Source organism: Sinocyclocheilus grahami, unplaced genomic scaffold, assembly GCF_001515645.1.
Source record: "Sinocyclocheilus grahami isolate Dianchi unplaced genomic scaffold, SAMN03320097.WGS_v1.1 scaffold2526.1, whole genome shotgun sequence".
NCBI lineage: Eukaryota > Metazoa > Chordata > Actinopteri > Cypriniformes > Cyprinidae > Sinocyclocheilus > Sinocyclocheilus grahami.
The window spans coordinates 22271-35965 of NW_015507705.1; the positions used below are offsets into that span (position 1 = coordinate 22271).

The window sequence follows — 13695 nt, forward strand, 5'->3', positions numbered from 1 at the left end:
CATTTTATGGACGACAGTTTTTTGAACCTCAGAAGAGTACAAGGCTGGCTGTGCACAAAGGTTATTTCTAAAAAAATTTTTTAAAAAGCGTCAATTCCGACTTTGCTATGACAATCTGGCACTTCTGAATCAGCGACTGCAAGTATGTTTTGTTATTAGTTTAAGTATTTGCTATTGACTGTTCAAATGCGCTGTTTTGCGCAGCGCAGAGTAACACGTTGTGTGTGTGTGTGTGTGTGAGGGGAACAGGGACACATCACAGGAGAGTGAACTGCCTGTCAGAAATCATAGCACGTCAGCTGTCTTAACCGCGGCTTGTGTACTGTATCATCACTGTGTCTGTCACGTGACTCTGTTGCCCTTTCAGGCTTGAACTGATGGTAAAACTAACAACATTATTAACTGTCTTGATATTTACTTTGAAAGCTGAAGCTGCGATTATGGTAAGGGGCGTTACATTTCCGACACGTGCTTGTGGTGTTCGGTCAATCACAATGCACTGGGTCAGCTGGCCGATCAGAGCAGACTGCGCTTGTCAAAGGAGGGGGCTTTGTAGAAAACGAAGCGTTTGAGAGAGGTGGGGCATAGAGGACCTACAATAATGTACAGTATTTGAAAAATAATGTGTTTTTTGAACATTAAATCATGTCAACATATTCTGTTACACCAAATACACAAAATAATGATCTTTAAAATAGCATCATATGACCCCTTTAAAAGAAGTATAGTAATAGCACATGTCAATAAACTTCTTTTTTTGTAAGGGTAATTAAAAAAAAATGATTCTTTATTTTTCCAGGAAGGTCCCATTGAGATAAAATAAATATCTTCTTCCAGGGAGTCCTGGCCAAGATGGCCATACAAAAATTTCACATAACATTTCACAAACATACACCTCACAAGACAGAATTAAATAGAACCAAAGCATATACAATAATCATAAATCAGTAAATTAATTAAAACAACAACATGGTTCATTTGCTAAACACTGCACTACATTTTTAAAAATATTTAAAGGAATTGTTTCTAATGGAGTTACAGTTTGAAATTAATTCCACAACCACGGAGCATAGTAAGAGAAAGCTGATTTTCCATGCTCTGAATGTCCCCCGGCTATTTCTAATTGAATCCCATTTGATGGTCTGGTGATATATAATTCTTTCTACGTAGGCATAAAAGACTAGAGATGTAATTTGGAAGCATGCCCAACAATGCCTTTACAGTATACACTAACATATGTGATTTCATTCTTTGATATAAAGAGGACCAACCTACTTTATTATACAGCAAACAATGATGAGTATGTGAGCAAGCATTTGTTATAAATCACAATGCAGCATGATAAACACTATCCAGCCTTTTCAATAAATACGTAGAAGCATGTGTTACGTCCTATGAGTGTCTAGGGGTTGTTTTCCAGAACATAACAATATTAAATGGTTGAAGAGCATTTGTCTGGGCCCTGCCACAGCACCACAACAACATTTTTAACAAATTTATTACAGGCTAGCAAAGTATAGCCAGGTTTCTTTTGAACAGGAAGTATACATTAGGAGGGGAACAGAGGCTTCAGGAGGGGACAAGGCCAAAACAACAAACAAAAGTTCAGTCTAACTAGGGAGTTAAGTCCTTACTAAATGGCTCAAAGAAAATCAACAACACAATGTATGCTCACTCCCTGTCTAGCCACAAAACAGGAGAAAACAGGGGTTTATGAAAATGAAGTGGCGCCCGCCTCCCTACAATTCCCAATCATAACTTGAAAAAACAAACAATCAGATGAATAACAGTTTTAGAAAAATAATAGTTTACGGCCCTCTGTCACGACAGAGCCACAAGCCTCTTAGCTTACGTCTAGCAGGACTAAGGAATTCACCAGAGAACAAGCAACTAGAGCATCAGCATTTTAAACCAAAGAGTTAAAATGTGAACAACCATGCAGATCCCCAACAGACGCATCACAGTTTCAACAAACTAGACCGGGCAGGACACAGATCATGCTCTGGAGAAGGATTCTCCTGGGTTGAGAGTTGTGCTCTGCTTTTATGCTGCCATATACAATAATCATAAATCAGTAAATTAATTAAAACAACAACATGGTTCATTTGCTAAACACTGCACTACATTTTTAAAAATATTTAAAGGAATTGTTTCTAATGGAGTTACAGTTTGAAATTAATTCCACAACCACGGAGCATAGTAAGAGAAAGCTGATTTTCCATGCTCTGAATGTCCCCCGGCTATTTCTAATTGAATCCCATTTGATGGTCTGGTGATATATAATTCTTTCTACGTAGGCATAAAAGACTAGAGATGTAATTTGGAAGCATGCCCAACAATGCCTTTACAGTATACACTAACATATGTGATTTCATTCTTTGATATAAAGAGGACCAACCTACTTTATTATACAGCAAACAATGATGAGTATGTGAGCAAGCATTTGTTATAAATCACAATGCAGCATGATAAACACTATCCAGCCTTTTCAATAAATACGTAGAAGCATGTGTTACGTCCTATGAGTGTCTAGGGGTTGTTTTCCAGAACATAACAATATTAAATGGTTGAAGAGCATTTGTCTGGGCCCTGCCACAGCACCACAACAACATTTTTAACAAATTTATTACAGGCTAGCAAAGTATAGCCAGGTTTCTTTTGAACAGGAAGTATACATTAGGAGGGGAACAGAGGCTTCAGGAGGGGACAAGGCCAAAACAACAAACAAAAGTTCAGTCTAACTAGGGAGTTAAGTCCTTACTAAATGGCTCAAAGAAAATCAACAACACAATGTATGCTCACTCCCTGTCTAGCCACAAAACAGGAGAAAACAGGGGTTTATGAAAATGAAGTGGCGCCCGCCTCCCTACAATTCCCAATCATAACTTGAAAAAACAAACAATCAGATGAATAACAGTTTTAGAAAATAGAGTTTACGGCACTGGTCACAACAGAGCAGCAGGACTCTTAGCTTACGTTTAGCAGGACTAAGGAATTCACTAGAGAACAGGCAACTAGAGCATCAGCATTTTGAACCAAAGAGTTAAAATGTTAACAACATGCAGATTCCCAACAGATGCATCACAGTTTCAACAAACTGGACTGGGCAGGACACAGCTCATGCTCTGGAGAAGGATTCTCCCCCAGTTGAGAGTTGTGCTCTGCTTTTATGCTGCTTCCCTCCTGGCTGGTAAGCAGGTGCAGCTGGGGGAGCAATCAGGCCACCTGCCAGAGTGGAGAGTGGGAGGAGACAGAGGAGAGCAGGAGACATGCCCATAACAACAGAAGGAAACACACAGTATCCTAAAGTCATGACAGAACTATATGTCTTTGGGACGTACCACATGCATGTAAATAACATCTCCATAATCTAGAATGGGTAAAAATGTACTCTGTATAAAAACTTTTTTTTTTGTTGCAGAAACAGAAAACCCAATCTTGGTTTAACTCATTTCACCAAGTAATCAATATGTACATCAAAAGTTAACTTCTCGTCAAGCCATACTCCTCAATACTTATAAGCTGTTACTCTTTCTATGTGCAGGCCATCAATAGTAAGAATGGACGGAGCAGAGGACAAAGATCGGCTACGAGTAAAAAATAATATATTTAGTTTTATTTACACTTAGAACTAATTTCAGTTGTAGTAAGGTATGCTGAAAATTATAAAAAGAGCAGTGATTAAATAATTTGTAACTAATGTAGTAGCTTTTGTCGTACTATGGCCTGCTCTGAATCCTGACTGAAATGCATTTAAAATATTATGTCGAACTAAGCGTTCTTTCAGTTGGTCATTTACTAGAGACACTTTTGCTAAAACTGGTAGTCTAGAAATAGGACGATAGTTATTCAAATCAGAGGGATCTCCACTCTTTAGTTAATTAAATTAATGATAAAATGCCAGGCCCATCAGAAATTTAACTTTGCCCACGTCACATTTGTTGCCACAATGTCAAAAAAATTGAAAAACAATAATGGCTCTCATTCACTAAGCATGTGTATGCACAAATTAGTGCATGAAATGTGCATACAAATGATTTTAAGAACAAAATAGGATTCACCAAAAATTAAAAAAATATAGGAACAACTGAAACCACACATGCACAAAAGCATTTCCTCTGTACGGCTTCTGTATAATTGTTAAGAAATTACATTTCATCCCAACACAATTATAATTATATTAAACTATGTTACAGTAATCTTATTATATAATCCATATATAAAAATATATAATTAAATAATTAAATAATAAAACTATTTTATCTTAAATACTATTTCTTTAAAAAAAAATTGCATTATATGTTCAACTACAAGGTTTCTGTCACGAATTCGGTCCATGGACTTCCGTTTATTCAACACCAGAGGTCACCCTTTCCTTTACATTGACTCTCGCACAACACAAACTGTTGCATAGCACACGGACTACATATCCCATCATTCATTGCACGGTTTGCACACTGCACTGACTGCACTCATTGCACAGCTGTTTCTAATCACCTCACTCACTATATAACACCCACTCTAACCACCTTTCTCTGCTGAGTATTGTTTAGCCTGTACCCCTTTCCGAGTCTCTGTGGTTTCCTTCCGAGTTTCCTTGCCTTGCCTTGCCTGTTTTCGCGGTTTCTTATCTTTGCCTGTTTTCCTGGCTTTTCCCTCTCGTCTCGCCCCTGTGATTCTGTCTGCCGATCGGTGACCTACGCTAGCCCTAGGACTATTCTTGTGTTTTTGCCCGCCATATACCTGTTTGCCATTGTTCGACCCTGCCTGTTATACCACGTCTCTTGAATAAAAGCTTGCAGATGGATCCACGCGTCTCACGTCTCGTCAGCCCCATCACAGTTTCTCTGAACTTGCATCTGAACACTGCACTTTTCATTTCATTGACTACTATTCATACGAATGCAAATGTGTCAGTCTGGAAATGCAAGCTTGTGCGAAAAGTTTTTAAATTTTGCTGCATTTCAAAGTTTAAGTTTGGTGAACTTTGGCCTGCAAATTTGCGTCGCATGGAGACATGCAACCAGTACAAGTCATGATGTGACCTCTTGGCCAAAATAAAGAGCAGATGTGTTTGACTTACTGCAGCGCTGAGCAAACCGATCGGCGAGTTGCCATTTGCGTTTGGAGGCAGAATGGAAAGTGGAGACGTGAAGTCGGACACATTCTGCTTCCCGTAGTGAAACTCACACAGTGTTTGCATGCTTTCTCACAAGATGAAGTGAATTAAATGCAATAGACGTTACAGAGACGTTTTCATGAAGCACCAGAAACACTTTTTATGCACTGCTGTTCAAGAATAAAATTCAACATAAACATATCGTAAACATATACTATTTAAATACCAATAAAATGGGTATATATATATATATATATATATATATATATATATATTATCAGTGCATTTTTATAAACATACCTCTTTTCATGTTGACTATGTTTAATGGAGTTGTTAGAATAAATTCACCATCGTTGTCACGTGGTGAATTTGGTGAATCGTGAAACAGCAGTGTCGTCATCAGAGCTCCTACAGTTGCCCTAAAGAGTCAGCCGACTGCAGTACCAGCGTGCACTTCTTCAAATCAGCTGTTGATTGGTCTGCGCAGCGCTGCATGAAGCTAATTGGCTCATTTGAAATGAGCAAAATCTGTGCAGAACCGATCACCGGTGATCACTGCAAGATGCATGCCAGTTAGGAATGTGTCCGAAGGCAGTATGCCTTGCTCTGATATCACACTGATGAAGGGTTGTAGCCATCATTTCAGAAGTGAGGGGAACAGATTTTTTTTTATTATTATTATTAATTAGTAAATAATTCGTTTTATTATTTTTTCTGATCTTTTACTTTTACTTGGCTAAGAAATCAAATACATTGCTGGACAATGACCGATCATTTGTATTCTAGAATAATTTTACCTATATTTTCCTAATGATCCTTTAAACCTAATGATACTTTTCCTAATGATAAACTTATGATTGGTTTATATACTATGAACACTTTTTTTATCACAGAAAAAGGCAGAAAATATATGTTATAAATTATATTTCAGTTAGCATTGCATTATTCATATACTTCATTTAGTTATTATCTGGAGATGAGTTGAAAAGCACACATAAAGCATATATTGTCAATTGTGTGTTTGTTGTCGTCACGTTTCATCAGTCAAAACTATTTCTGCTTTTTATTCAGCTTTAGCTACAGCGATCGCTGGATGCCTTTGTCTATATTGGGGATTTCCTGGCACGTCATAAGTTATTACTTCTACGAGTCCGTTTTGGACTTTAAGCAAGAGCATCCTTCCGTTTTGAGTGTTTAGCGCTCCGTAATGTTCACATCGCCTTGTTTTAGATACAAATAAAAAGTCAGGCCATGCATAGACTATCTTGTTTCTTTGCATTCAAATATGGGTTTGTTCACACTGGCCCTTGAAAACCTCTACGTAAACACACTTGCCCGAAAAAGTGCGAGGGTCGAATTAATGTTTTATTAAAAGTGGGGGGGATCGGCCATGCAGTTGTGAGCGGTTGCTCTCCTCCAGCTGCGCTGACCATAGGGTATGGCAGTGGCGTGGGGGTGGGTGCAGTTTTGATAAGGAAAAAATCCCATGGCACACCACTAAGAACTGAAATATTGGGAAAAAATTTAGAAATTAATTTTTTCTTTTCAATAATTAACCCTAATAAGGTCTTTGGGGTCCATATGACCCCAATTGAAAATGAATGGGAAATGCGAAAAATCTATATTTGTTTTTCATTTGTTAAAAAAATAAAATAAATCCACCTTAAATCTGAACATTTTCACATAGAAATGAAGGCCTGGTACTAGAGCACAAATGCAATGTAGGAAAGACATGCTCACTCACATGCACACACACACACACAGGAATGACTGCAACAAAGAGCATTTTTATAGAAATTGGCAAATAAAATCAATAAATCCTGCGTAAATCTTAAAATGTCCACACAAAAACGAAGGCCTGATACTAGAGCACAAATGCAATGTGGAACGAGCATACTCACTCACATACATACACACACGCGCACACACACACTCTCTCTCACACACACAGACCCACTATTCATATCTGCTTATTGCAGTTGTTGTTGTTTTTTTTTTTATTAAATTTACATTTAAGTAAAATAAAATTGTTTTTATTTTACTTTTTAGATTGAAATAAATATGTGCCTACAATCAAGTTTTAGTGACAACTTGTGTGGCATTTCTGCACATTTATGTGGCATTATTGCAAAAGCGGGCACTTCAAAATACCTCAAACAACAAAAACTAATTCTAACCTTTGAGAAAAATAATGTTTTTTTATGTATTTTATAATGTTTCAATATATATTTACAAAATATATATCAGAAAAGTTGTGAGAGTAGCAGTTGGCCACTTCCAGAAAAATGAATGGATCTATATGGGCCTCTGCTGGATATATATATATATGGTCATTACACTATTCTTTCAAAAACAGTGATTTCTACAAGTTTTTCTCTAACCAGCAGATGGCAGAATTCTACACCTAACACCTAGATCAGTATCCAGAGACAACTTAAATTAAATTTAGATCATAATTTAAGTGATTTTTCCATAAAAAAATAATATTTCACATGCAAGCTGGTGTAGTTGAGGCATTTTGTGTAAAACAGGTACAAAAGTACTTTATATCTCCCAAAACACAGCATTAATGTATAGATGAGAAGTAAACAAAAAAATATATATATTATTTGTATGATTAAAAATGTATATATTTTTTTACAATTACTCTAAGGAACTTTGGGGTCAATATGACCCCAAAATTGAAAGTGTAAACAGGAAATTAGGGCCTTTTGAGGGTTAAGCACTGTGTCGTCAGAGTTGGTATTGTGGCTTTATCATTATATTTTATGAAAATCAAGCTAATATGCAGTTAACTGTTTTTGACCAGTGAATGACGTAGATCTGTGTTTTGTCTGTCATTATCTGATGTAGCAAGTGCATCGCATTATACGCTTTCATCAACTTACATGTTATAACGTTTATTGTAGCTATATGGGTGCTTAGTTTTTCTTATTGTTTAATACACTTGGCCAAAATCTCATGATATAGCCTAAACGATGAAGCACTATATGGACATGGTATTTAAAATGTACAAAACTATATTGGCTACAGCAAATGCTAACACACACACACAAAAAGAAATCAGCCTTTTCAGACAAAGTATTTGAGTTAGTGTTACAGTGACATAGTCACTGTACTTATTCAAACATCAGTTATTTATTTGCCCTTGCATTGCGAACAAGCGGAGATTTGTCTCCAGGTTGACAGGTTGGGAGGCGGGGTGAAGTTGCGAGGTTTCGCTGACAGTTAGAGGATCCAATTGCATTACGTGTTTTAGTGACAAGCTCTTTTGAAAGCTTTTCATTGGTTAAATATTTGTAAAACCCTCAAACAGACACAATGAAGACCAATAGCTCTGATTTAAAATAATAATAACTAAATATAATAGAGATATGTAGTTTGGATCATTTTCTACGGCACACCTGACGGCCATTCTCTGCCACACAGAAACACCTTCCCTGGCACAGCTTAATGCTCATTGGTTCAAACAATCGTGATGTTGCGTTCTCTTCTAAAATGTTTTATTTTTTATCTGATATCATGTGATTATGTTTTAAATTAAGCATGGATATTCACAAAATCTATGACAGTGCGATCTGTGTGAGATATGTGATTGGTGTCACATATCTGAAATACTTGTTTGTATTAAAGTAAAAATGGATAAATATGTCTTTCATATGGAATTAAATAGCAGGAACTTTGAGTGTCTTGTTCATCATATTTATTTTCATATAAAAGCAACAGAACAGCCTACTAGGTGTGTTCAACTGCGCAAACCGCTCGGTGTGTGACATCAAAGTACGTGAGAGCTATAGAGAGCCGCCCTCAGACACATTTCTAACTGGCATGCATCTTGCGGTGATCACCAGTGATCGGTTCTACACAGATTTAGTTCATCTCAAATGAGCCTAATAGTTGCAACTTGTTTCGGAGGCTGCGTCCTCTGCAAGTCGCTTTTGTAGGCTGCATGCACCTTCAAGTATGTCTTTTTTAAAGAAAAGTATAACCGCAATAAAATTTACTGTCATTCCTTGTGTAGTGTAACATACTGTAATTTCTTTTTTACTTTGCAATTTAACAGTTACGTTTCTTAAATGAGACCGCCCCGAGAGAGTGACAAAAGGCTAGGAAATACAGCCTTTTAAATGGAAACCCCTTATATGGAAGTGTTTTGACTGTGTTTTATGCAAATGACTACCTTGTGCACATGGTCCCTGCTGAAAAATCAACACAAGTCCCGTTATAACCTGTAAAACCATTACAAATTCTATGATGGTTTCTATTGTTTTTTTTTTTTGTTTTTTTTTTTCAGCAGGGGCCACTTATTTAGAATACATCAGAATCCCTAACATCAGAAAGAGGTTAAGAACAAATTCACGTGTTTTGAATTTGGTGGATGTGTTTTGTGAGAAGTTATCCTGTGCGTATACATATGAAATAGTCCACGGAATTATTAGTAAATGCTACCCAATGTGTTTTTGAACATTCAATTATCCAAAAACAAAATCAAAGCTTTGTAAAAGGGCATAATAGGTCCTCTTTAGGAAAATGTTTCAGTGTCTGTATTGTGTTGTTTGAGAAATCTGGACCACATCACTATTCACTCATTTATCTGAAATATAATTTTATTCAGGTATGATCAACAAAATAAAAATGTGGCAACATGCACCAGTAATGTGTTTGAAGAACAGAAAGAGAGCCAAGTCAAACTAACAAAGCATTCTGATGAGATGAAGGGTATGGAGGATGCTTTGGCAAACCTTGAAGTGGAGCTGAGGAAAAATGTTGACGATATGACGGAAACTGAGAAGAAAATTGAAGAAACAACCAATGAGCTGCAGGAACTCATCAGAAAATATGAAGAAAAAAAACAACATTCCTGGTTTTTCAGGGTCTTTGGGCTACTTTTTGGTGGCTATAAAGATGTTTCGAAGATACCTGGTGTTGCCGCTAAAAAAGACAAACTGTCCCGTCTAGACTCTGAAAAGTACAGTCTGCGAAAAAAAGAGTGGGACATCAAAATTAAGCAGACTGATCTTCAGCTGAAGTTGGCCACTTCCAAAATAAAAATGGGTGAGAGCCTCTCTGTGATTTTAAATTATTGTTACAAACATACAGTAAATGCATCTCTGTATGCATGTGATGGTTGTTACATGATCTTCGCCACTTCTTCATGTGAAACAATCTGAAGGCTCACAGTGATCTATCATAACGCAACATGTTGCATGTTGTTTGTCCAGGTGAGATCCCCAGTCCTGTCCACCTGACAGAAGTCCATCAGTGTCTTTTTCAAATCCAGCAAGTTCTGGTTGATCTTAAAAAGTTCTGGGAGAAGGTGGGTGTTACGCTGGACACGCTGAAAGGCAAGACCTTTGTTGGGGAGCACATCATAGACCTGGAAGACATGAAGGATTTGTTTCTGGCCTCCATTGAAAATGCAGGAAAGGTAACTTAATTTCATTCCCTTTGTCATTTTTGTCTACCCAAAATGCATTCTGATTGATAACGAACAATAAAACAAATGATGCTATATTTTCCATGATGCAAAATGGAGAGCATTGTAGACTCAACAGAGACGCATATGTCTAATCATTGAAAGTTATTATCGTTTTAACTGCTTCAGAGTTGGATGAGGACACCGTGCACCTCAAAAGTCTGTTGATGGAAGAAAAGAAAAAAAGATGTACAAGTGCATAGCATGTGTTGATTCTTAAAAAAAATTTTTATAAAAGAAATATTAACTATGATAATATTAACCATGAATTCAAGGCACATATTTTCATTATGCAAAATTGCAAATCTGTCTTCATCGCATACAAACATGTTCTAACAAATGCACTCAAACTAGCAGCAAGTTAAAGAAGAAAATGATAATCTAAATCAGAGTGTAGCTTGTTGTTTGGTGATCATGCAACATTAGACCACATTTACAGTATCAAACTGATGTGTCAGAGGAGAATTACAGTATGCCGGTTAGAAGTGTTTTAGGTTTCTTCACACATTGTTCTAAGCTGGGGTGTTTTTTTTGAAGTCCCTAAAGGACCTTTGGAAAAAAAAACATACTTTTTGCAAGAAACATGTACAGGATTTTTTTCTACAACCAGGGCAGGACTTAAGGGGCTGGGGGCCCCTATAGGCTTGAGTAACTGAAAATACACAAAAAAAAATATATGCCTATATATAAACTTTGAATTCCTTGAACAGTTAATATGCAGCATGCATATTCCAGTCAAACTTTAGAGGTGATATTAAATAGTAATTTTATTTATTTATTTATTTGTTTGTTTATTTACAAAATGTATATCTACGGTGGCCGAGAGAGCTCAACGCGCTGCAACTTCAGAAAACACATGCAAATAAAGAAATGCGCTGCCAATACAACAAAAACAAAAACAGAAACATGCTGCAAATAGGCAGACCACAACATAAATGATTAAGGGAACAGCAAAGTGACAAACATGGCTGAGACATATTTACCAGTGTTTGCTCTGAAAGGTTATATTTTTATTTATTTTAACATCCTGATTATACAATTCCTTAGCCTTTTTTTTTTTGGGGGGGGGGGATATTATTAGTCTAAATAATCTGAAAATACACAATTGCTGTAACTGTGAAAGGTTATGTACATTGGGTAACTTACTTTTACATCTTCCCTTACAAAAATTAACCATAGCATATGGCATTAAAATTAATTACAGTTTTAATTTAACTGCTTGCACACATTTTCAAAACTTTGCCTCTTTTTTCAAAACTTTACACACAAATCCAAGAATTGCACACACAAAATGCAAAATGCCTCACATCTCTTGCTAAATGAAGCACTGCATTCAAAATATCACAAACACATCTCAAAGGCAAAGATTTGCAAACACCTTTGCCATAATATTAATTCCTGTTCGATTTTTGTGTGTTACATAGAGAATTGTGTGTTGTGTTTTGCAAAAAGTGTTTTATGAAATTGAAAAGAGAGTCAAAGGCCAAGAATAAGCGTATGGTTTTGCAGATTGTGCTTCTGCTGTTTGAGTGTCAGCTTTCAGAAATTGTGTGACAAATAAAGATTTTGAAAGCACAAAATGTAATTAATAAATACGTTTATTAGATAAGAAATAAATAAAAACAAAAATGGTTGCTATAGTTGCCATTGTAACCATTCACAAATGAACCATGGATTTAATACACTAACCATTTAAACATGGTATTTGTACAACTGTGGTTATACAAATGGTAATCAATATGTCAAAAAAGGTTAATTTTCATTTTGTTGAGGTAATTCTGTTGTGGTCTGTGCTACTTGCGCATTTCTGTATTTGTTTGTGTTGTGAGTTTTTGCAGCACATGTGCTGTCAAACTGATTAAGATGTTTTCTTAATTTCCTGGTGCTTTTTCTATTTGCATGTGCTTTCTGAAGTTGCAGCACATTGAGCTCTCTCGGCCACCGTATATATCTCAGCAGATGCTCTTGTGAGAGATATATATTTTGTAAATAATAACATAATTGTTGTGGGTAAACTATGAGCCGCATGGATTGCTTTAATGCTGTTTTTACATCTGTTCTAGAAAGTTCTATTTGCATAGACTGACAAAGGAGACTCAGAAATCTCTTAGATTTTATTAAAAAATATCTTTATTTGTGTTCCCAATATGAACAAAAGTCTTAGATGTTTGGAGCAATTAATGACAGAATTTACATTTTTGGATTAACTGGACCTTTAAAGTCACCATGAAACAAATGTAGGATTTTTAATTTTTTTTATGTTTCATTGCAGTGGTTATTATTATCCATAGAGCTCATAATTTAAGATGAAATTGGTTAAATTGAGTTAAAGTGATGGAAAAATCATGTTGCCATAACTTGTGGATCATGACTTTTTTTTAAAAACAGACTTTCACTATGCAAGTGAATGTTATATAGCAAGCGATTCCCGTAGCCAGACAGGTCACCGAGGTCCGGACCTCAGAAAATGTTTCATGTTCTTAACACCTCCCCAGACCTCACTAATTTTCAAACCCTGGTTACAGCTATGATAGCAAGTATAGTGTATAGGAAGTGATTTCAGCCAACATGAGTTTATGTCACTGTATTTTTAGTAAATGTGTTGTGATTAATGGTGGCATGTCATTAATCTTTCAGTACTGGCAGAGATTTGGTGCATGCTCTCAGAGAGCGCAGGGTGTCTTCAGCGTTCAGTCCAAGGCTGCATATAAATTCTTGGAGATCAATCCGTCTTTGCTGTCTGAGGAGGAAAGGAATAAGCAGTACATGTCTATCATGGAGAAGCTGAAGGAGATCAGTCCTCATGGCTCGTCCACAGCCACCATCACTGAGTGACACAAATCGGATGATTTCTTTCATAATTTTCAATGCTCATTAAAAGGCTTGCACACATTAAATGCATACAGCTTCGCTTGTCATTTTGGTAGTGCTTTGTAATCTTTACAGCTCTCATAACACAATAAAGACTAAAGACATTAAACATTTTAGTCTTTCTTTATTGTTTCAGAATGAGGGGTCATGACCACAGTTCCAGGAAGAACAGGATGGTTATACATCACTACAGACAATACAACAAAGGAAATCAAGCTTATACGATAAA

General features: G+C 36.4%; 1 protein-coding gene across 1 annotated transcript in view; it reads left to right on the forward strand.

The window, feature by feature from the left end:
• The window catches only part of LOC107575247 (uncharacterized), a gene marked incomplete at its 5' end in the record, with an annotated part of 25242 nt that extends 11812 nt beyond the window's left edge, over positions 1-13430 (forward strand). Inside the window, 3 exons of the mRNA XM_016261660.1 lie at positions 9735-10174; positions 10342-10547; positions 13233-13430. Coding sequence (XP_016117146.1) covers positions 9735-10174; positions 10342-10547; positions 13233-13430 — 844 coding nt within the window. The remainder of the gene's footprint in view (positions 1-9734; positions 10175-10341; positions 10548-13232) is intronic.
• Between the last annotated feature and the right edge of the window lie 265 nt (positions 13431-13695).